Here is a 25,420-nt window from a genome sequence, read left to right on the forward strand (position 1 = left end):
CAGGTTTTAAATCGGTCTAAGTTGTTTCCTTGAATCGTCTAAAACGGCTCTCTGCTGAGTTAAAAGCTGCATTTTCGTAACATTTGTGAATAAATGCTGTTTTATTGTGTCCTTTTTGCTGCTTTTGTGGTTAGATTTGTTTGTGTCTTTCAGGTTTTAAATTGGTTTTAGGCCCCGTTCACACTTGGCATTAAAATGCATCCGATCACAAGTAGACAGTTCTTAAGTACAAGTGTGAATGCAAACGAGACGCATTGAGATCCGATGGTTTGGACCACATTAGGAGGTGGTCTGGGCTGCGTATGGCCATATTGTTTTAGCTGTGTGACATCCTCTGCGTAAGCCAAAGCACGCACTCATTCATGCAGCAACGGTGTCATATGAAAGTGCAAAAGAACGAGAAGAACAACAGGTGAAATTAGGGATGCACGATATTATCGGCACATCATCGGTATCGGCCGATATATAAGCTCTAAAATGAAATATCGGCATTTGTTGCCTTCTCTGCCGCATAACTGTGCTTCCCTCCATGGACCGTTTCACCCTGACGGTCCTGGTGTTTCCTCCGCAGACTCCACTTTGTCAGACCAGCTCTAGCGGAGGCTAGCTGGCTGTGCTTCCCTCCGGCCGTGCTGCTGCTAACACTCCGCTAGCCTCTCAGCTAACGTTAGCCTGTGTGCCGAGATGTTTGCAAACTTCTATTTTTCATTTCTGGCAGACTGGGCGCAGGAAGTGTATCGTTGCCTCCCGCCGGTTAAAACAACAACGTGTTTGGTCTTTGCTAACGGAAACGATGTTTACTTGCATTTAGAGCAGGGAAGAGAGATCTGATCACAAGCGGTCACTGGAGACGCGTGTCAGTGCCGGGTGTGAACAGGACCTTAAATTCAATCACTAGTTTCATTGACAAGATGTTGAAAAGCTGCAAATCTGTCTTTGGAAAACCTTTAGATATCCTGAGTCCTGTTTTAAACACCCAGTGAAGAAACTACTGGCTCGAGATTCTCTTCTGTGGTTTGATGTGTTTTTGTCAACGTCGGGTTTTGTTTTAACTTTTCGGTTGCAGTGCCGATACAGTAGCTCAGTTTAGGTACCAATACTCTCAACAACATTTGTTATGTCTCCTTATTTTGAGGAATATAACTCTTTTTCTATGTTTTAACACAAATGTCTGATAAATATCACTAAGAATCTGACCGAGCTTTCATTACTTCAGTACTTTTTGATACTACTGATTTTGGTTGGTACTCAAAAATAATCAAAGTTAGATAACCATGCTTAGATGGGTTTGATTTAAGGGAATTAAAGAAGATGCAATTGACAAATATTAGCTGCATTGAACTAGAGTTGCAACGATTGGCAGATTCATCGATTAGTCTACCGACAATCAATGAATCATTAAGTCATTTTCTTAAATTAAAAAATGTCCGAATTATCTGGTTCCAGCCTCTCACTTGAATATAATACCATACAACTGACTGTTCACTGGTTTATTATGTCTTCTATGATAGTAAACCAAATATCTTTGGGTTATTGACTGTTGGCTAATCAAGACATTTGAGGACGCCGCCGTTTTCTGGCGTTTTATAGACCTGACGGCTTCATCAGGACAATAATCGTCAGGTTAATGAATAATGAAAATGATTGTTAGCTGCAGCTCCAGATCGGCTCGGGCCAAAGTCTGTGTGTGTGTGAAGTTTTGGTGAAAAGATTTTTAGGAAGACAAAAGAAAGGCATCTGGATATTAAAAACGCACAAACTCTGCGGAGTGAGGAGGCGTTTCCTTCCTGGAGTTCAGTTATTTTCTATTTTGGGACACTTCTGAGTGTACTGTCTCCTTTTAAAGCACGCCGTCAAGAGAAGAAGAAAAAGAGAAGTGAGGGTTCACGTCATCATGTGTTCATAGAGCCGTTTCTTCGGTGTGAATGAACTGGAAACATCACAGAAAGCAGAAGTGCTGTTGATATGGTTGCTTGCTCCAGAACAGTGTTTTTTAGCTGCGACTGATCCGAAAAAGCGAATCCGAAAGTATTTTCTCTGCTGTAATATATTACAAATACCTTCACATCTGTTAAACAGAGACGCTGCATCCTGAAAAGTTTGCAAGATTTTGGAAAACACAGTGTCAACACGTTGTTTCCCTTTTTTTCTTTTATTTACTCTACAAAGCACCGTTCACTCAAGACACCTGAGCTCGACGCATTAATTTCAACGCTCTGAAATGGAAATTCTTTAAAACCCCTCCTCCTCCCCTTTCCTCCCCTCTCCTCCCCCTCTCTACTTGTCCCACATGCCGAAAAAATATTCCACATTTAACAAACTCCTTCTCCTCCAGATGCCTCGTTAATTATTCCCACCCTCTGAATAATTGAGGAGCTCGTAAGTATGAATCATTTAATGCCGCCGCCTGCATCCACACACGTGGAGATCCTGACAGAAGCTGGTGGAGGAAGCGGCGCCGCGGCCTTCATAACACGCCTTTTAAAACACTGTCTTTTGGTTTTTATTAATGAACTCCTTGAGGATTTTTTCTTATTATAGTGGAATAGAGCCGCGTATAGTCGAGGAAATTATTTGGAATTACAGGTTGTTTTTTTTTTTTACAGGAGCGGAGGAGAGGGAATGTGTCCCCCTCGCTTTCAGAGCTGAAATCAACATTTTCATAAATGAGTTTGTGTATCAGAGAGGGAGAGAGAGGGAGAGAGAGAGAGGATGCTCCGCCGTCATGTGACAAGAGAGAGGAAGCAGGTCTAGGTGGCTCGGATGATAATTAAACAGGACGTTTCCATCTCTGTGTTGGTAATAGTAGCTTTACCGCTCATGTGATTCCATTTTTTTCTTTTGCATCTCTGTCCAAGAAGGGACTCTGTGTCTTCTCTTGTATTATTATGTTGCGGATAAACAAGCAGAAACCTTTTGAAGATGAAAAACGCCAACATATAATCGCTAATTTAATCGTGGGAAAATGTAGAAACCCCCACCCCCCCCCCCCCTTGTGCTGTCCTAAATTTACAGGTGAACACATCACAAGTGTCACAGTTGTTTCACCCTCCTCAAAGACATTAGTTGCAGCTAATAGATCTTTAGATAGAAACACAAACAAAAAGAGGGAAACTAAATGTTCCTCTCTTTCATGTCGGAGCAGTGTTTGCTTCATGTTTGGCCTTGAGTTTTTTTTTTTTGGTTTTTTTTTTGCGGTGTGAACCAGTTGTTTGGACGGTCGGAGCTCCGCTGTGTTTCCATTACTTCCACTTACTCTCTCATTTTGCCAAATTGGCATCCCAACTATAAATAACTTATTTGTCTTTGTTTAAAGAAACAGAGCTATTGAATTTCACATTTGGTCCCAAACATTTGTTTTCACTTTTGACTTTTTAAACTTGTTTCTCAAAAGTAGCAGCAGCTTACAAAAGTCTGGGTTTTTTTTTTTTTTGCAGTAATTGTTACAATACTGTTATTTTATTAGTTTGTGGTGCAGCTACAACCTGAAGGGTAAAACTGCATCTCCCCGAGTCTGTTCTTGTTTGCGGTCGTCTGGTTTGAATCCAAACTTTCTCCAGATGACAGATGATGATCCATTTTTAGGAACTAAAAACATGTTCAGGAGGATTTTCTGGGCTCATGTGTCTCTTTTTCTTTATAGTTTCGCTTATTGCCCTTTTAGTGTGACGGGGTTTTACTGCTGCTTCTCCACCTTTTTATGTTTGATTGAGTCAGTTGTGTTGTTCTTCCTTTGGTTCAGATCTTTGAATCGCTGCCCACATATTCAATGTTTTTTATTGATTCCAATAGATCAGATAGGTTAGAAAAACAACTAATCCAGGCTTTGAAGGCGGGATAAAGGCGGCAAAAAACCAAAATGGTGACTGAAGTGAGGTGTGGAAGTTATTGCAGGTCGACTAGAGCTGCAACAATTACTCGATTAATCATTTAGTTCGGTAGAAAATTAATCACTAGCATTTTTGATAATCGATTAACTGCTTTGAGTCATGTTTTTAAGCCAAAATTTTCTGGTTCCAGCCTCTCAAATGAGAATCTTTCCTGCTTTCTTTACATATTTGGCTTTTTATAGAGGAAACAACTAATTGTTTAATTGAGAAAATAATCTACAGATTAATTGATAATGAAAATAATGATTAGTTGCACCCTTACCGCTCCTCCTAGCCGCCTCTATTGTGTGGACTGAAAATGACGTCAATGAGACGGTTCTGTCAGACCCTACTGAGGGCAAAATAACCCCCCCCCCCCCTCATCCCAAACAGAAAACAGCTAACATGTACACAATGTCAGACTGGATAATGAAGTGTGATTATCTGGCTATTGATGTACCACAATCAGACTTTTATTTTGAAGTTGAAAAATGCCTCGGTAACCCAGAAATCTATGATTATTTATCAGTGGCACAGCCTCATGTTTAGCTCACCCTCTCTCTCTTTCTCTCTCTCTCTCTCTCTCGCCTTGCCAACCATTATTTTATTTTTCCCTCCCAAACAGTTTGTGGAGGAGCTGCAGTCAGTCAGGCTTCAGCCCTCCTGAGAACAAAGAAGCCAGTCCCATTTCGTTTGCCTTTTTGTTTCTGTCGGCCCGCCGCCGCTCGCCGGCAGGAGTGGAGGGGGCTTTTGTAACAGGAGAACCCTTGATTAAGTTCCCTCTCCACCCCTGACCTGCTGCTGGAGCCCGGCGGGACGATGATGATGGTGGTGGTAGTGGAGGAGGAGGAGGAGGAGGAGGGGGGGGGGGTTAAGTGACAGTTGACATTGGACAGGTCTGCTGTTTTTGAGATTGAAGCCCTTTTGATGTCTTTGAGATTTTGGCCTCTGAGCACCCCCCCCCCCTTCCCCCCCGGAGCCTGGCATCGCAGGGCACGATCTCCTGATGATGTCACTTCCCCCCCCTCGATATGAAATAGAGGTAAAGTGGCCCTGAGCCTGCAACTTCTCAACATGACAAGTCCGCTGCTTATGCAGTTTAAACGTGTGTGTAGTTTGCCTGTTGCTGGTAACCAGTGGAGGGTTTATAATGCAAACGACTCATTTCAACTTCTCTGTAAGGTTTAAATCAGTGAATGTATCTTACCTTCAGAAACAGGAAGTAATTTAATTATTATCAGAGAAACAGTGTCGATGTTGTTGTCGTGCTTTAGTTTCACAAAATGCGAACATTTTCTGTCATTTTCCATCTGTGAGGATTTTAATTGATCTTGCTGGAAAAAATAGCTGTTGGTGGAGGCTGTTAATGGAAGATTAATAGTTATTAATAATTAAACTTGCATCAGTGTTTCTTGTTTTTACTGATACAGCTGTGAATCCACCTTAACTGGAGCCAGCTGAGTGAACAATCCAAATAATATTGACGATTATTTGATTTGGGAGCTGCTATAATGTAAGATTTTAGTCATCACAGTACTTTGATATATATTATGATATAACTTATATTTTTGTAATTTTATTTTGAAAAATCCATTATAGTGATACAGTTTCCTGAACTTTCATTAAGTTTTAGCTGAGTAAAATTAAGAATAAATGCTACAACCAATTTCCTTTATTTTCTCCACATTACTAACGATCATTTGTCAAAATTATTTTCTTATGTGGGTAGCGCTGTCATTTCACTCTGAGAAACACAAGAAAATTGGCAAAGCTTTTATTTTGATATGGAGCAACCAATACTTTGTTTTCTGAAAAGCACCACCACAGTATTTTTTGGCTCTAGACACAGTCTCAGTCTACCTGGATATAAGCAGCATGTCTGAAAAGAGCAGCGAGTGATTGAATGCTAAGTTGATAAAACACGTCCGCTGAAAGATTGAAAAGTGGGAAACCTTTGCCGGACAAATTGCCTTAAAGTGAAGCTGTCGTGTTTTTGGCTGGACCACAACAGTAGCGGCCGGCCCTACACACACATCATCTGTCCGTCACTGAGTCACTGACTGATTGAGTGATAAAGCTACGCCATCGGTTGGCCGCCAAAGCTCCCAAAATGCATTTAGCACCAGTCGACAGCAAGCAGCAATTAAACTGTTGTAATTTTCGCTGTAAGACTGTTAATATGTCACTTTATTAAGTTTTAATATTTTTTCAAGTGAGAATAGTGTCACAGTTACCTACTGAAGGAGACTGTCATGTGACATTTACATGAGAAGAAGATCTGTGCGCCATCGTCAGCGTAACTTCCTGTCAGTTTCCACATGCTACATGAGTCTAGTGTCTTTTCAAAATAAAGCACGGTAAAGAATAGAAAAGCAATATAACAAATACATTTACGTATGCAAACTTTACACACATGAAACACACTGTATTTACTCATTTACACTGAGCATTAATGATTAATTTGATAGTTTCTGCATTAAAACTATTTTTTGGGTTGTGAGAAATTAAAATAATATATAAAACATATTAAAAAAAAGCTTAATTCCTTCTTACAACAGCACCATATAGTCTACACAACAACTACTGTATGAAAAGTGCCTTACAAATAAATAAATTTACATAAAAACAAACATCTTAAAAATGCAGCGTCCATGTCTGATGGTAACCAGGCGACGACGTACTAATTAAAAGCCTTCTGGTGTTTCATACGTAGCATTATACGAGGTTTTGACTTGTTGTTTTTTTTGTTGTGAGCTGTGTTGTCTGTCCAGGTGAAGACCGCTCCACTACTTTATTCTCTTCTAGTTGGTGTTTTGGCCCCCGGGGGGGGGGGGGGGGACGTCGCGTTATGCCCGTCTCCTTGCACTTCCTCCCATCAGCCCTGCAGCCGGGCGGACTGTCAACAGCACAATTAAGGGCTGTGCCGTAATGAAAGGGGCATTAGCAGAAGCAATTTATTTCCCAGCGCAGTGCCGGAAGGTTTCTCCGGTGCTGATATTCCAACACAGGCTTTGTGTGCTGTACTCTCGGCCATTATGGCAGCAGTAACAGGGAGGGATGAGGAGGACGCACCCTGGCTGTACAAATGGAGTAAAGGAGGGAGAGAGAGAGAGAGAGAGGAGGGGAGGGGGGGCATCAAGGCAAAGCACCGTCATATTTTCAAGGGCTGCCCCCTAATAGTCGATTAGTAGAGTCTTAGTTGACCAAGTTGTCATTGGTCGGTTAGTCGCAGGGGGGAAAAAAACTCCTCAAGACCCTCAAGACTAGGTCAAAACCTCGTATAAGGCTGGACTATGAACCGCTAGAGGGCTTTTGTTTTGAAATTAAGGATGCAGGAATAAGCGACACCCGGCTGAGGCGAGTGATGAAGTTACAAAACGTTATTAGACTGTGTCGAGCAGGAGATCATCCAAAGTGCGGGACGACCTGCAAACTCTACATGCAAATATCCGCCTATCATACGTCAACCTCAAACATGATTTATCATCTGAAACATGTAAGTAGCCGTTACGTTAGCCACCTAGCATCGTGTTACAAGTTCATAGGTTGTGTGATGTTACTATACTGTGTTGAAATAAATTAAACTAAATGTTCAGTCTGGTTATTCTGACACACTCAGAATCATTAATGGCGCTCAGTGGGATGCCCTATCTGATTATATGAAGAACTGTAGTTCTATCAATACATTCAAGGCCAAATTAAAAAATCAACTAAAGACGAACCAGCTGTGTGGGTGTGATGTGATGTGCTGTTGTGTGTAGCTTTGTATTTCGTATGGTGTGTTCTTTGTGGGGTTTTTTGTTTTGTTTTGTTTTGTTTTGAACTGTTTGTTGTTGTGCTGCTGTTGTTGTTGTATATTTTGATCGTAATGGACTACAGATGCAAATTAGCTTCAAGCTAACTCCGGCGCAGTGCATCATTTATGCTTTATACTGCACACGCTGTCCTGTTTTGAATAAATCAAATCAATCAAGTGTGGTATCACAAGTTCATAAGTTGTGTGATGTCACTATACTGTGTCGTGAAATAATAAATTAACTAAATGTTCAGTTGTTCTGACACATTCAGAATCATTACCGCTCCCGCCGTTAGCATAGTCGTTAACAGACGGCTCACTCCGTGCTTTATGCGCTTATGAAAATTTATATTTTAAAGGCTCATTATTATGGTTTTGTATTTCTCTGTTAGCTTATAATATTCTGTCTCAGCCCTGGAACTCAAACCATTTTCTGATGCCTCAAAAATATATTGAAATAATTAAATTAACATCATGACCATGTGACGACTAGTCGACTGATAGCTTGAACTAACAACTAGTCGACTAGAAATATCTCTGGTTGTTGCAGCCTGAATATTTCCTCTAAAATCAATCCTCATCTGAGTGTTTTTTGTTATCTGCTTGTTTTTTTTAATGTTTTCTCTCCTCTGGTGAATTCTCATCATCCTGTATCTGCATTCTGTCTGTGCTTTTGCCCCCTTTTTTCCTGTTGGGCTTTTTTTGTTTGCTTGTTCTCGTTTCCCACCTTTTGCCTCTTTCTCCTACCCCCCACAATCCCACCCCCCAATCCCCACCCCACCCTCCCCCCACACACACCATTATTCCTGTGTTCATTTTGTTCCTCTGAAGTTTATTGAATTAGTGCAGACAGCTGAAACGCAGAAGATAAGAGAGGCGCTCTCTCTCTGCTCCTCTCGGAGAAATGGTATTGCACCGTGGATGATTGAGCGGTGTGTTTGTGTGTGAGTCTATAGGAGGGGGGGGCAGTGGGGGGGTGGAGGGGGGAGGGGAACTGATTCAGAGGTTATAGACAGAGGAAATGGGGAGCATTGTGTTTTGATGTTTCTCCTGAAAGAGCGATAAAGACAGCGTGAGCTCAGTGGAAGACCTGTAACTATTTTGTCTCCGGTTCAGCTGTAATTATCTTTTAAAAAAGAAAAAAAAAAAATGCTGTTCTTTTAGCGCCATGCAACACACAAACATCACATTTTTCTCAGTCTCTGTTGTGAAGTTAGACGAGGATTTGATCAAACACGGGGGCCGATTTTTTTTAAAGTCTTTTTATCAGCTGCTGTGATTTTTTTTGTAGTTCTGATCATCAAAGCTGTCGTCTTTCTTTCAGCTCAGTTCAATAAGATAAATCTCAGTCAGAACGGAGCTAACTTTTTTTTTTAACTGATTGTCCATTTTTATAATATTTGCCCTTCACTATCTGTTCTAGGTCACAGTTCAGTTATTTTCACTCCAGTGGAAACAATAGAGCTGCAAAAACCTGCAAATCCTCACATTTGAGAAGCTGCAACCAGTGAATATCTTCTGCATGATTTTTTTTGAATATCAAAACAGTTGTTGATACTTTTTTTTTTCCAGCTAATTAAATTTGAGCATTAAACAGCATATTTTCAGTCGTAACATCATGCTCTACCAGAAGCAAATTAAATATTTACTGCGGAAATCAGAGACTTCCTTCTTCTTACAACGTGGCGTTCATGATCCTCCTTCAACCAGAAGTTTGTCTAATTCAGGAAGCGATATGCCACTGAGATGCTTGTTTTGCTCGTGATTTTAATTTTCCTGCAGCTCACATGCAATGCAACAGTAATCTGATTTTAATATTTGATAGTTAGTTTGTAGAGATAGTTTTAAACAAATGTGATCTAAGCTGGCGTTTACATCCATCCTGCATGCGGCGAGTGGATTTGTGCTTTTTTGTTATGGAGTTATAATCGGTGAAATGTATTTTTCTTGACAGTTTCAGACTTTGCTTTGTCTTTGATAGCCTGTGAACCAGTCAGAGTACAACAAGTCTTGATCCTGTTTATCATGTGTAGGCAGCTCAGCTTTAGTTGATTAGCAGTCTATTTCCACATTTCCCCTTTTGACCCCCTGGAGGGGTTTTAGGTGGCTTGCTTCACCGCTGACTGGTGGGCTTATTGGTGAGAAATCATTAGCGGGATGACTCCATTAACAATGAAGGAACAGGAAGGAGGAGCTGGAGGCAAATCCCTCGGCAGCAGGTGGCGGCAGGTATAAAATAGACGGAGACGCTGGCTGGATTGTGATTGACATTTGCTTCTGTCTGAGACAAGTGGGCAGCTTAGAGGTCGTTGACCCCGTTAACCCAAGCTGGATCGGAGGGAGGAGGGGGGCGACCAAAACTGAAATTAACGTCTCCCCGTCTGCATACTTTTGTGTACTTTTGGTTTGTTTTTCAATGAGTTCTGCTCCCTCAGTGTCAAGAAAGGGAAGTCTTAATCTTGAAATGGTTTTCCCTGTTTGGTTTGGAAGAACTTCAGCGTTGGACCTCACTAATGCTCTTGTGGCTGAATGGGATCAAATCCCTGCAGCCGAGATCCAAAATCTTGTGGAAAACCTTCCCAGAAGAGTCGAGTCTGTTTATAACAGCAGGTTAATGCCTATTGTTCTGGAATTGCATGTTTAACGGTTATTTTAACTGCTTATTTTTATTTTTATTTCATGGGGAAATTGCCCTTACAATTAGAACTGCAGGTAATTTATTGATTGATCTGCTGTTTGTCGTAAAAAAAAAGTGTGAAAAATGGCCCACAGTGATGTGTCCAATGTGCTCGATTTGTCCAAAACTAAAAGAGATTCAATTTACTGCCATAGATTACAAAGAAAAACAGCACATCATCACATTTGAGAAGCTTGGAGCCAGTGAATTTTTGGCTTTTTTTTTTGAAAAACGACTGAAACAATGAAGATCTGTTTTCTTTCTATCGACTACAAACTCAAAGAGTGCTTAAAGAAAGAGCACTCCTCTGCAGCTCTACTTATAATAATGATAATAATAATAATATATCCCACTACAAAGCTCTTAAAATGACCTACATTTTTACTAAAAAACATGAACGAAAAATGTTGCAGAGCCAGCCTCGGCACATCCCGAACGGCACTGATGAGCAGTAACGACAAAAGCTCAGAGAGTTGACGTAGTCGGTTGAGACCTGGCGACCTTTGGTGGCAGAACTACAAGCTCTGTAGGATTTTCAGCCTCACAGTTTGCTAGCTTCCTGGTTTTGCTTCCATGTTGTTCGGCCTACTGAATATGCACAGCGGTGTTCCCCCCGCCGCTCGGCCCGTAGACTTAACAATGTGATGACATCAGCTCAAGGAAGTTTTTACAACAATAAAACCTCCATGGATTAAAAATTCACAGTAGGAAGAGTCATAATTGACGTTGTTTGCAGTCCGAGCTGTCAACAGTTACAGTTACAGACGTCTCTTTTACAGAGTTGCTCTTTGGGGAAAATACTTTTTGGGGCTGCGGGGGGATTTTTCGCTGCAGTACCGTGAACGACCACCAGGAAAAATTGGCTGCAAGGCCGAGCGACGCAGCTCTTATAAAACATCCATGGACTAATGTCTCTGTTTTGTCTTTTAATCTTCCTTTGAAGCTAAATGTGATTGGTCAAACCCAACATATTCACTATCTTTTTTTAATAAATTAGAGGTATAAATAAAGTTATCTCTTTATAGTAATAACTGTCTTTAAGTGTGACTGATATTAAAGAGAAGATACGAGCTGCTTTGGCAGGAGAGTTTTTTTTTTTCTTTTGGCTGCGCAGCAAACAGCCGAGGTCTGTTTTGGACGTTGTGAAGACTTTGGGAAGGTTTTTCTGAAAAAAAAAAAAAAAAAAACTCGGGGAGGAAGCGTCGCAATCAATCACAGTGATTATGTGGCGTCCATAAAGAGCTCAGGGGGAGTCCGGAGAGCGACAGAAACGGCGACCCCTTCTTATCTGCCGCCAGTTAAGTGTCTACGTTTTTGAAGGAGCGGGCTCGGGCTGAACTTTGACCCCCCGTTTGCTTGTGTGTTTTTCCAAAAGGCCACGGAGCCAAGTGTGCTCAGTCAAATGAAATATCCTCCTACAGACATCAGAGAGCACTACTCCCACCCTCCCTCTGTGTGTGTCTCTCCTCCTCATTTTTTTTTTTTTTTTTTTTTACTCCTCTCACTGCTTCTGTCTCAACTATGTGACACATGTAAGTAATAACCGCATCTGTTTTCCAAAATTCAGTCGTTTTTTTTTTTGTTTTTTTTTCAGATCTCCTTTGTGTAGTTTTTCCAATCTGCTTGAATTTTAGGTCAAAGCACCTCAAACTTGTTAGTCTTATTGTAGCATTGATATCATAAGTGTACTATTTATGTGATTTATGGCAGCTACAGGGTTTTACTGCAGTCTCTCTTAACAGTCATTAAACGATATCGAAGTGTTTTTATTTAAAGTCTCTGTCAAATTTGACCAGTAACATTTAAATCTGCAGCATTATGTGATGTGAATAAATGACTTCAGATGCTTGAACAGTTTTTTTTGAGGGGGGAAAAACAGAACAAACAAAAGTGAAAAGCTTGATGTGAGAGAGAGAGAGAGAGAGAGAAAATCACTGGTTAAACGGTATCAACATGATCAAAACAAAAGCATGACAGCCAGAATGAAAGCTGGATCGTCTGGCTGGTGTCACCTCAAGAAAATACTGCGTTTTTATGATTTTTAAAGTGGATTAAATCTTTTTTTTTTACCTGAAATGGAGACAAATGATTAACAATTACAGTTTTATATTAAAAAATATCTTCTAACTCATTTTTTTAGCTGTAACGTTTCATCCGTAGGTGAGGATAAACGAATGCGTCGAGGTCTCTCCGTCGTAGGATCAGAGACGTTTATTCATCGAGCAGATATTCCTGCAGCCGCAGACCTCGGTTTTGTGTCAGCTCCAATGTCATGGCGGATTTGAGAGTGTGTGCTCCTGCCCTCCTCGAGCGCATTAGCATTTCTCCTCTCCCACCCCCCCTCCACCCCCTCTCCACCCCCCCCCCCCCCCCCCTCTACTCTTTTCCCTCCGCAGTCTTCCCTCTGATGTCACGTCGAAGCTCAGACATGTTAACACGAACCTTCATGCTAACACAGTTCAGTCTGTCACTGGAGAATATTCTTTTACCTGCTGCTGGAAGCGCAGGAAGACTTTTTCATTTTCACTGTCTCGTTTACAATAGATCAGAGGCCTCTGCTGCACTGCTGAACTCCTGAACTCCTGTATACATTACTAATGAACCTCTGGATTGTTATACAGTCATATGTTAACAGGAAAGACAGGGGCCCTCTTTTTGTGTGTGTGTGTGTGTGTGAGAGAGAGACAGACAGAGAGAGAGAGGGAGAGAGAGAGAGAGCAATGCAGTACTATCATGAAGGTTTCTTGGCCCAGACCTGCTCTAATTGATAGGGGCTGCTGGTATTTACTTACATTCTCAGGGTGGATTAAATCTCAAAGGAAAGGGGAGGAGATGGAGGTTGTTTTTCTCCCAGCTTTGTCTTAATATGCACGTTTGTGTGTGTGCATATATCTATATCTGTGTGTATATATATATATATATATATATATATATATGTATGTGAATGTGTGTGTGTGTGTGTGTGTTTTGTCATCCCATGTGGTTTTGCGTTTGTCCTTCCTCCATGACGAGAACTGTCGAATCCTGTAAAGCTGCATGACGTCCAGGCACCACAGAGCACCAAATCTAATCAGCAGCCACACAGCAATGTATGTGCTGCTCTGCTGGCTTAGGTTAATGCGTTTGCATGTTTGTGTGTGTGTGTGTGTGTGTGTGTGTGTGTGTGTGTGTGTGTGTATATAGGAGCACAAAGACTTATTTACTGCACAAAGTCAATAGTAAATATCATTATCTCTGTAGCTACTTTTTCATTTTGTTCAGTGTATTCAATGCGGAGTCCAGGCCTGCTCAGTTAACTCGAGACCCTCGTTCTGCTCTGGCGACTCTCCCAGCCGAGGCTGCGGAAGAGCTGTAAAGGAGGGACAAGACCGGTGACCAGCAAATATCGACCACCGATCGACCGCAGACTCCAAATCAGACACTATAAGCTACAGTATGCAAACTAGATTCTTCTAACTGAAGGCTACAAACATAAAGCTACGAGCTCTAGACCACAGACCTGCTACACATGGATGATTACGGACTAATGAGATTACAAATCCAGTCTACAAGCCATGCAACCAGTTGAATGGGAGCTGATCAGTTAAAAAATGACTGACTCTGTGATCTTAAAATTCACAGATACGATCTTTTAGATAACGAAACCGAAGGCTCTGTCAGGAGTTGTGTTTACAGTCTACAGTGTGATCAGATTTTGAGCAGCTTCCAGTTCATTCAGTTTTGCAGAAAGGCAGAAATGACAGACGAATGCTGCAGATGCAGGAAGGACAGAGCTGCTACAAACTGTGGCTACAGGTTATGTGACTATAGGTCACTGATCACAGATGGTGACTGCAAATAGCAGCCAGGCAACAGACAGTTGGCGTGTCCTAAATCCATACGACATACTAATTATAAGCAGGTCTTGAGCGTCTAATGTGTAGAGCTGCATTATCAATTAATCTGTTGATTATTTTCTGTATATATCATGTCCATCACTCTTTCCCAAAACCCAAAGTGACGTCCTCAATCGTCGTCTTTTGTCCGCTACAGTAAACAACTCAAGGATATTCAGTTTATGGTCTAAAGAAACCAGAGAATCAGAGAATTTTGACTCATTTTCTTTCAAAACAGTAAGTCAGTTATCATAATAGTGACTGACTAATAGATTAAATGATGAATCGTTGCAACAACGTGCCTAAATTAAGTATAATTAAACCAGACAATACAAAAAGTGTGGTGGATTTTTGAGTGCACAATCAATGGACAATATTCTCCCATGATCCAACGAACAAAGGAGATGAAGCACGTATTGTAAACTAGGGATGGACATTTGAAGAAATTTCGGGAAAATTAACAATCAATTATCGATTAATCTTTTTGTTTATGTATTAAAAATGGCAGAAAATACTAAAGAAAGCTTGTTTTTTCCTCCATGAAATCTTTAGACAGAAAACAAAAGGAAAATGATATGTGGTGCGCTGGGAAACGCAGCGGAGCGCTAGCTCCTCCGTGCTAACGCTGAGGTGACGGTAGGTTGTCATTAACTAGTGTCGGGTGTACATCGTTCAAGTTGTACGTTATTGGGGTCGTTGTTGTGTTGGAGGCGTTGTTTACAATCAGCTTTGTGGTTTTTTTTAGCTCGAAATGGTCCAAACTTCGCCCCGCTTGCTCTCTTCATGTTTAATTTCGTCTTAATTTCTACGGCGACTGTTGATTCATTTTCCCTTCTTGAATTTAAATTGCGCCCCCGGCTGGTTGCAGCACGTAGTGAAAGTCATTGCAACTTCAAGACACATACGTACATATCAATCATTGATTAATCATGCCCATCCTTATTGTAAACTATGACAATTAGACCGTAGTGTTTAGTTGGACGATATGAGATATACTATGAGACAGAAATGTATCTACCAGTAGAAATTTCTCTGTGTTTCTGCTGATGTATCTATCCATTTAATATTTTGGTTGTATAAAGTCTTTGTGGGTAATGTTGTAAAAATTTGGATCTACGTGATGTTTTTTGTTTTTTTAGGTATTTAATTCTCTGGTTTTGCCAAAAACTGGCATCCAGCTCTGGTTATTTTGTCTGTAAACAGTTTTCAATTGAATTTCCAGGAAAAATCTCAATATACAAAACTGGAAAATACAGACGGGTGACAAGCTGAAGGAAAAACATGAACACATGAGTGGAGAAACATGATGGATCCAGATGCTTCTATGCAAAGTACAAATAGTCAATGAACTGAATGTTAACGGGAGATTTTGGAGCGATGGTGAATGGTTTTCATCCTGTTCTGGAGGCTTTTCGTAGACTAAGACACTTTGACACCCATCAATATATCGGGGATAGCAGGTTTTATCCATATCGCCCCCCACCCCCCCCCCCCCTCGCTACTACAGACTGACCACACACCATGACTGCAGATGGTGGCTGGACTTCAGGCTACAGACTGCACACGTCGGGGCTACACGCTACAGACGGTGGCCAGCTTGTCTTCTTCTGTTGTTCTGCCATTAACGTGACCTTGCAGATGACATTTAAAAAAAAAAAAAAAAAAAAAACCAGAACAAACAACAGATTCCAGGCTGTTTTTGTGAAGATTTTTCCAATATTCTGCTCAATATGACTACAGAAACAGGGAAAAACAGCAAAATTGCTTCCCAAAATGCTTCCCTCCATCGCCTCCTCCCTCCCAATAAGATTTTCTTTTGTGCATAAGGGGGGGGGGGGGGGGTCTATTTCCTCCATCTCCGTTAATGACGTCTTCTCCAGGCAACCTTTTTTGATTTGCCTCTGTTTTTCTGTTTCCATGCCATGTTTGTGCACACATGCGAGTTAACCGGTGTGTGTGTGTGTGTGTGTGTGTGTGTGTGCATGCGTGTGCATTCTTGTCAGGTTGGAGATTGCGGCGTTGATTATGTGTCTGATGTTGTCGACAGAGTGACATCCCTTCTAATGAAATAATGGTCTAGCGGCGGAGTGTTGGAGGATTGCACATTGTAGACTTCAATTACAGACAAGATGATTTTTTTTGTCCTCTTTCCTTTCAGTCAGAAAAAGTACAGATTTTTCTTCCTTTTTAACAGACGTGCTTACATTGAACAAAAAGGTTGAATAAAAGGCTTTTTTTTTTTTTTTTTCCTAGCCAGACTTGGGTCTAAGTGTTTTTTTTTTCTTTAGATAATGGATAGAAAGGACATGGCATGCCTTAATTCACCATCTCTTTAGCCAATCTGATGCCACAAAACAGCCATTGCCCTCCTTGTGTGCACAACTCAACCCGAGCGCTGGTTGTTTTCCAACCCCGAACTACACATTTTTCACCGTTGTAATGTCTCTCCTTTTCTTTTCTTTGAGATGCTTTTTGCTCTGCTGCATGTATTATTCTGTAGACCGTGTAATTTATTTTGCAACAACAAATGATCTATTTAAGGTTCCAGTGTTCAGCCTGTGCCCCTTCTGTTATCTGGTATGAAATTAGCATACATTTCCTAAAAAAAGAAAAATATGCTTCTGTATGAATACACCTTTTTTTTTTAAAAATATCACAAAGCAGGGAGCAGGGTGCATTTTCTGAATTGTGACTTCTCTTACAAAGAGTTATGTTCAAAATTATAACTAAATAAAATCAAGGGCAGAAATCAATGGAAATGAGTGGGGGGGGGGGGGGATTGAACTGCTAGCGAAATCGGTAGTTTGGCCTTGCTGGTGAAAACACGGCACCTATTATTATGACTTTTTTTAAAGATGGGATTTTTTACTCGTCAAAAACTGTTTTCTCAAAGTGTTTTTGGCAATTTTCAAAGTCGATAGCGTGAAGCTGTGCAGTACGTGCCGACCGGATTATGAGAAAGCGACGGCAGCTACGGTGATAAAGACGGATACGGATAGTAAGAAAACCACCTGGACTGAAGATATCCATGAACCACGAAGGGTTAACACCTGCATCCTCGCAATTATCGGTTGTTTTCAAATGCAGCCTAGTAAAGAAATATACTGTAAAGCTTTTTCATGAGTCATTTAAAGGAGAACGCCGTTGTTTACAGTTTACAGCCTGTTTATTTCCGCCTACACACAATTGTATGCGGTTGCATAACATTTTCACATTATTAAATACTCAAAGATAACTAACTGCAGTTTGTAAGGCAGCAAGTTGGAGTCAATTCAACACAATAAAATCATCTTGCTCTGTCCATCAGCTCCTCCTCATCCAGTTCTCTCTCTCTCTGTCCGTCTTTTCAGGGTGGACCCCATTCCCTATGACACTCCCAAGCCAGCGGGACACACCAGGTTCGTGTGTGTGTCAGACACACACTCGCGTACAGATGGCATCCAGATGCCCTACGGCGACGTGCTGCTGCACATGGGCGACTTCACCGAGCTGGGCCTGCCCTCCGAAGTTAAGAAGTTCAACGACTGGCTAGGTACTAAGCCGCTTAACACACACATTCATCAGCATGCTGCTGGACGCACGCATCGTTTTCACACTCACACGCTGCTGACATGCACAGGTTTTCACGGATTGGGGGGTGAGGGGGAAGTAGGGGGCAAAGGCACAAGACATGTTGCACGCATAACCAGTAACTGGACCACACAATGACCCCCCCTCCCCCTCCCCCTCCCTCCCTCCTCCCCAACTGACCCCACAACTGCTGCGCTTAAGTGTCCAATTTAACCCCCCTGACCTAACACCCTGGCTCAGTTAACCTTTGACCTCTCCCTCTGGCCCCATGCTGTGGGTGTGAGCTCTGGGCTGTGTGTTTGTATGTGTGTGTATGTGTGTGTGTGTGTGTGTGTCTGTGTGGTTTCAGTCCCAGCAACCAGTTTCATCTCTGGACTGGTTTCTGTCCCTCTAATGTAGTCATGTTTCACACGTTTAAAAACACACACACACACATCGTCTTACAGTCCCACTCACCAAGTGCATAAATCAATAAGCGCCACTTACCTCACTGGTGTATACTTTTTTTTATTTTTAACACATTTGAATTCATCTGTGTATGTTTAATCTCTATATTTTTCTGCCTTTTGATCGGAGCAACTGAACCAGGTGACACAAAACAACCAAAACAAGGAGCACAATGTTTGAAGTTGTGTTCACATTGAACGCAAAGTAAAATTTAGAGGCAGTGCGACTGCATATAGATGAAATGGAAACACACAAATCGCACAAATTGAGGTGAAAAACACTTAAACTTCAAGGAGAATTCTGGCTTATTTTTGAGATTTATGACTCCAATTCATGAACATACGCAGACAAGAGGAAGACGGAGAGACGCTGAAGGAAATTATCAGAGAATTGGAGTTCCTGGTAAGTTGTGAGATCAGTCAGAGGCTTGGACTGTGACAAACACTCACAGACGCAACTCAAGGCTGTGAAAGAAAGAGAGGATGAGACTGAGTAGAAACAGGAAGTGGCTTGATGTTGAAAAGGCATAGAGTGAGTTGTTTAATAAGGGTTTAATACTTTTTCTGCTGGGAGGAAAGTATACATTCCTAGCAAAACTTTCTCATTTAACCAATGATGAAAACAAAGGTCATTCTCTTATCAGACTGAAAAGTGAATAATAGAGAGTGCCGAAAGTATAAAAGAAAACTGTAGAGCTTGATGTGGTTTTAGTGTTTCAGAGTCTGACGCTTTTGCTCCAAAGAAACCTTAATCTTAAAGTGGTACTCCTCTCAAAAATCTATGTTTTGAGTATCAAACACTCGCCCCCCCTGTAGAGATGAAAGGTAGCTGTCAAGGATTTGCTTCTCCAAAGATGACAGTAGCTGCAGTCAGACAGTCAGGATCCACGGTGGACCACAATGACCCAGCTTTCACAACTGGGAAGAAGTATCCTACGTGTTACTCAGCAGCAAAACTAACATGTTATATTACTCAATACTTTACTTTCGTTACTCGGTCGTCAGCTCCGTCATCTTTTGTATTTAACACACGTAGAAACAGAAAATGAGATGTTTGTGGTTTAACAAGCAGGCAGGAAACCGTTTGGAAGGACTTACTGAGGCTACACTAACGCTAGCTGTACCGTTAGCGTAGCCTCACCCTTACTGAGACTACGCTAACGGTACAACTAGCGTTAGCGTAGCCTCAATGACTGCACACAGCACTTCTCAGCTGCACAGTTCACACACCCTCCAATTCTGAACTTAACCTGCATCATGTGACTCCTGAATGTAGGGATACCTGTAGCTAACGTTAGCGAGCCAGCTAAACTACAACACAACTTTGGAATTACCACAAGTCGCATTTCTCCTCCTCCTCCTCTGTCAGCTGAATGCAGAGACCACACTGATATCAGCCCTCTATAAATTCCAGTAAGACAGTGAGCACACCCACTCCCCAGTGTAAAAGTAACAGGGTGTTACTGGGATTAGTAACTGTAATAATTGTTATCCCTTACACATTACAAACTAATGGCGTTACTGCCCAACACTGATGTTTAAATAGTTTTATTTTCACCAGAATACTCCTGAAACATCAGCTTCCATCTCAACCCTGATGAACAGTCCTGTCAAACTCGCAAACTGGCATCTTTTGATGATTTTTATCGTGTTAGAGCGCCGCCGTACCACAAAGTGAGATTAGTGGGTTAGCTGGCTGTCTTTGGGTTTAACTCAGATTATCCAATATCACAAAGCTGGCTCACTTCTAACCGCTCTTTGTTCTCACAGGATGCTGACACGGACAAAAAGTACACACAGTATTTTGCAAAAAGGAGACAAAGTAATAACAATAAGGGTTGAAACTATTATTATTTTCATTATGAATTAATAGGCAGATTATTTTCTCAATTCATCATTTGGTCAATAAACCATCAGAAGACATTGAAAAACAAATATTAAATCGCATGTGTGCTATTAAAAAGAGTCTTGAACCAGCATATTATGAAAACAACATTTTGGTCAGTTAACTACTGAACTAAGAAACAGCCTTAAAATACTTTTAACTTTTTAAATGTATCACTCAGGCTAAGTTGAGCTTTCTTCGTCACATGGGGCCCAGCTCTTCACTCCTCTCTGTTGTATGTAAACTTGAGTCCGTGTCCACACTAATGCGGATAAATTTAGAAACGCCATTAATATGCAGATAAATTTAGAGACGCCATTAATATGACAAACACCGTTCCATTCAGATTACTGTTATGGGATTGTTTTACAGTCCACACTGAGCTGGTTGTATCTCTACTCCTCTCTTTTATCTGGTTTGTTGCTGCAACTGCAGACTTTGCTGTCACATTTATCCACTTTGGAAAATGTTTTCAAGAAGTCAATGGTAGAAAAATGCCGGCTTGAATTGAATGGAGGACCAAAAACGGAGAGAAAAAGATGTTTTAAAAATGTTATCCACGTAGCTGACACGACAAGGGACAAGCATGGGGTGTGTGTGTGTGTGTGTGTGTGTGTGGAGGACCAAATCAAACCCACAATTCTGAAACTCAAAAACTTTGATTTAAAAAGTCTAAAATTTGAGCTTTTAAACTATGTTTTTAAAAGTGGGAAGTGTAAAATTTAAGTGCCTTTGAGAGCCGCAGTTGTTCTCTCTCTTTGCCAAGTTGATTCTTTAAAGTGCTGCCAGGTGCTGTGTCCATAATTCCCCTCAAACACACAATAAAACACATATACAAAGGGTGACCACACACACACACACACACACACACACATACACACATGCAGACACGCACACACATCCCATTTCTTACTCCTCTGTTTTCTACTATGTCGCTGCCAATACAGCACCTGGCACCGTCCGAAGACCTACTGGTCAGCTTTTCTATCAGACTGCTCCATCCATCAGCACAGACGGTTACATCAAGTGTGTGTGTGTGTGTGTGTGCTTTGTTAAGCTAGGTGGAAGAACAGTGATATCGGTCATAATGAGGAATCGATGCAGAGCAAAGTGGAAAATGACCCCTTGTAGTTTTGGAGCATCCTGCCCTCACACTCTGAAGGACGGACGAGGGGTGGAAGGAGTTGAAAATTATTGAGACATATTGGTGCCGTTTGTTGAAAAAGGAAAGGTTGTAATATGTGAATTTGTAATATATTTAGAAACTATTATCAGAATTAAAATGTAATTTCAGATTCTCAGAAGAAAAAGTCACAGTAGGAGAATAATAAATGTAGGGCTGTAGTCTGCTGGTCGATTAGTTGGTCGATATGCTCTCGTTCGACTAAATTCTCATTGGTCGAATAATCTCCGTGTTATTTTCATAAAGAGAAAAGTGCTACATCAACAGCTTTCCAGGATTAATCCATTATTTCCTGCGGCGGGAGGGACAGACTAACAAATTACCTGTGAAAACAACGGGGGTGTATTCAAAACACCCCTGTTGTTTTCATAACTTTGAACTCGCCCAACCTAACGGCGCCTGCCAGATCTAACTGTACTCAACGGTTATTGAGCGAACTGAACGTTTACTGAATCTGTGTTTCTCCATAATGACACAACGAAAACCCCCGCCAGGCCAAAAAAAAAAAGTTTTAATATTTGATAATATCGAAATCGATAGCGTTTGGGAGTCTTTGGGTAGCGCTGTTCCGGTACGTGAGTCAACGTCTGTGTCGTTGCCTGGGAAACTACTGGTAGCGTAGCTCCGTTAAGGAATACGTTTGCGTAGCGAGTGAGGAAAGAGAGAGAGGGGCGGAGAAGTGATGGTGGATGCGAGCGGAGCAGAGGAAAAGGTTAGTAGTAAGTTGTCAGTCTGGCAGTAAATGTACAGTACAGACTACAGTGTGTCGGTTAATAAATGCTAAAAAAGTCACGTCTGTCGCTTCCCCAAATGCTGGAGAAGTGAAGGTGCTTAGATCCAAAGTTAGCAACAATGGCTTAGCATAACCTGAATAGCTAAACAGAGAAATACAGAACAGAGATATGTTTAGTTGACCAAGATTTTCTTTGGTTGACTACAGCCCTAAATAAATGAGAATAAAGACGTAAATTCAGAAGCAGTAGCAGTACAGTCTTCAAATACTGCTCCAAATCCTATTAGAGATGTTATTTCTACATCTTCTATCTGCCGTTTTTTCATTTATTACTTGAATGAGAAAGTATGTCCAAACTTTTCACTGGTACTTTATACACAAAGTACCGTCTTGTGATCTATAAAAGTTGGTATTTCAAAAGTTTAGAAGCTTTTAAGATACTGAAAACATTTTTGATCGTGCTGTTGTTGTTGTTGGCGGCGGCGGGTTTTTTTTTTTTTTTTTGCAGTTTTGAAGGACAGACGGCTCTCAGCAGTCTGCAGGCGGAGGAAGCGGAGGCCGTTTGCGTTACAGCTTTTACATCGCTGGTCTTGGCTTTACATACAGAATAGACTCTAATAAAGGAGACACAAGTTAATGTGAAAGGTTTGATATTCCCTCCAAGGCCGGTTTTTGTCCCTGTTGACGCAGACGGAGAGAGTTGAAGAGAGGAGGGGGATTTAAGTCAGATGCAAAGGAAGTTTGAAAGACGGCAGCATGATTAAAGTCTGAAGTTAAAAAAAAGGCATTTTGGAGACATAATTAGTTTGATATTTTGATGTTTTTCCTGAATGAAAGATGAGTGTTGCAGTCCAGGGACAGACTGCTCAGACACTCTCAGAACTCAGAAATACTGGGATGTAGATGCAGTGTTTCAGGAAAGCAAACTTAAATACATACATACAGTACATACACACATAAATTAACATTAATTCTGTGAGTTACATGATGTCTTATCTTAATAGTTTTGAAACAGGACATTCAGTATTTCAAGGAGCTCCTGAAAAGTAAGTTTTATTTGTATAGCACTTTTTTTTAAAAGACAAAGTGCTTAACAAACACACACACGCAACATTAAAACAAATAGATTAACAAAATAAAACGCAAACTGAAATGAAACAAGACATGAGAACAGGAAGGGAGGTCTATAGAAAGGCTCGTCGATATAAATAAATGAGTTTTTAGGCACCGTTTAAAACAGATTGTGGTGAAGATGATTCCACAGAGTTGATGCTAAAGCTGCAAATGCACCTTTTGTTTTGCGGTTGGGGGATAGATAAAAGGCTGGGAGTTGAGGATCGAAGTGGTCGAGAAGTGGAACGACGAGCGAGGAGGTCAGAAATGTAGTTGGGGCGAAGTCGTGGAGTGCCTTAATACGTAATGGAGGGAAGCAAGAACAGGGACCTACGGCTGGTTCTGGTTAGAAATCTGGCTGCTACATTTTGGACTGACTGCAGTAAGTAAGGTGTGCCAAATTTAGCACAGTGCTACACTTGTTTCAATGTGAGACATCCACATTTAAGTAAAAACAGGTATCAGACTTGGTGTTGGCAGATGTGGAATATCACAGGAGTTGGATTGAGGCACAAAAACAACAACAACATTAATTGTTGAATACCTGGTGATGCAGAGAGTTGGTTACTGGTATTATTCCACTGTGACTTATGTGAAACTCTGGGATGGGGGTTTGGTAATGAAAGCTAGTTCCAGAAAGAACCAGGAAGCAAACTAAACCTTTCACTCAGCAGTTCCTTTTTGAGCTTCTGTCTACGTCACCCATGAAGCATCAGTGTATATGTATAGGATTTTTCAATATGGCGGACCAGAGTGATGGCTCAAAAGACAAAGCTTAACAAAAATGAGTAGTTTAACAGGACAAAGCATTTCCTGCAGCAGGTATATGAACGCTCATAGTCATAATGTTCAAGAATCAGTTCATTCTCGTACTAAAACAAGCACTAAAAAGATGTCAAACACAAGTATACAGGAGTAATCCTTCAACTCGAGCAGGACAAGATAGAGAATGTTTACATTTTAAAGTGTTCCCACAGGTGCTGGAAATCCTTGTAAAAGCTTCAATTTTAATGTGGGTTTTTCAAGGTAAAAAAAAAAAAGCTTGGATTTTGAATAAACTGCTTGAAATTGTTACTTTCATAGTAAACTGCTGCGTCAGTGACACATTTAGAAACTTGAAACTCTGTTGTGTTTTCTGTTTAATTGGTCTCCCTTCTGTAGAATGATCTCACTAAACATAATTTTTTGTAGTTTATAGTACGATAACGTCTGATTTAATGTGATGAAGAAGTGAAATAATCATTATTTATATATAATATATATATACCACAGCCTCAAGGTGCTGGTAAAGCTTGAAAATGCACCTTGAAAATGCTTGAAAAGTGCTTGAATTTGATTTAAGAAAAGGTGTAGAAGCTTTTCACCAGATGCAATAACAACATACAAAGCAGCCACATATGACAAACTGTTAACAGTATAGCCTCAACCTGCTAAAAATAAAAGAATTTATAAAACCTAAGCTGTATAACCAACAAAATCTAAACAGATTTTGTGGTGGTGGATCTAAAACGTCTGTAAATACAGCGCTGCGTCTGCACTCCTCCTCCGTCTGCTCCTCTCAGACTCGGGAGGAGGCAGCGGCTCGTCCGGGCCATCGACCGCTGTTTGGCCTGTTGGAGGAGATCATCGGAGATCGATGCAGAGGAACGAGCTTTCCTTGACCCAGCCTGTCTGATGGTAGAGCGCCGACTCTGATCTGTTGCTTTAAGCTGCTCCCAAAGGCCTCTGTAGCTGGAGTGTGTGTGTGTGTAAGTGTGTGTGTGTGTGTGTGTGTGCTCAGATGTGTAACAGAAGATGATAATGTGTTTAAGAATGAGAACTCATAGTTTTCTGTTTTCACATCACTGTAGATGGTTTGAAACAGTATTTTCAAACGTTTCATTTTCAGTTTGAGTAAATAGTTTTTTCTTTAGATTGACAGGTAATTTACAATATAGAAACAGACTGTTGTGATATTCCCCAAAATCACATCTTCATTCATTTTTTAAACAATCTTTTTACTGCTTTCTTGTCTCTCATCAAATTACTCAAGTAAAGAAATCATAAACTGCAAATGGCCTACTTCCCCTTAGCTGCTAGAAGCTCCACTTCGCAGTTAAGAAGCTGCTAATTGCTCCGCTATGTGCACCAGCCGGTTGCCAACTTTATCTGCCTGCTGCTTGGCGACGGGCAGGTAGAGCTTTGTGGCTGTAAACAGCTGCCAGCTGCAGCACAGAGCGGCGAGACTCAAACCCAAAAAGAGGGAAACAAAAAGATGAAAGACGCTAAAACGC

General features: G+C 41.1%; 1 protein-coding gene across 2 annotated transcripts in view; it reads left to right on the plus strand.

Moving 5' to 3' along the window:
* The window catches only part of mpped2a (metallophosphoesterase domain containing 2a), an 80,194-nt gene that overhangs the window by 9,067 nt on the left and 45,707 nt on the right, over window positions 1-25,420 (plus strand). For both annotated transcript variants that reach the window (XM_067616539.1, XM_067616460.1), the window contains one exon: window positions 17,568-17,749. In XM_067616539.1, the coding sequence (XP_067472640.1) occupies window positions 17,568-17,749 (182 nt within the window). The remainder of the gene's footprint in view (window positions 1-17,567; window positions 17,750-25,420) is intronic.

The sequence above is a fragment of the Thunnus thynnus genome, chromosome 1 (assembly GCF_963924715.1).
Source record: "Thunnus thynnus chromosome 1, fThuThy2.1, whole genome shotgun sequence".
Taxonomy (NCBI): domain Eukaryota; kingdom Metazoa; phylum Chordata; class Actinopteri; order Scombriformes; family Scombridae; genus Thunnus; species Thunnus thynnus.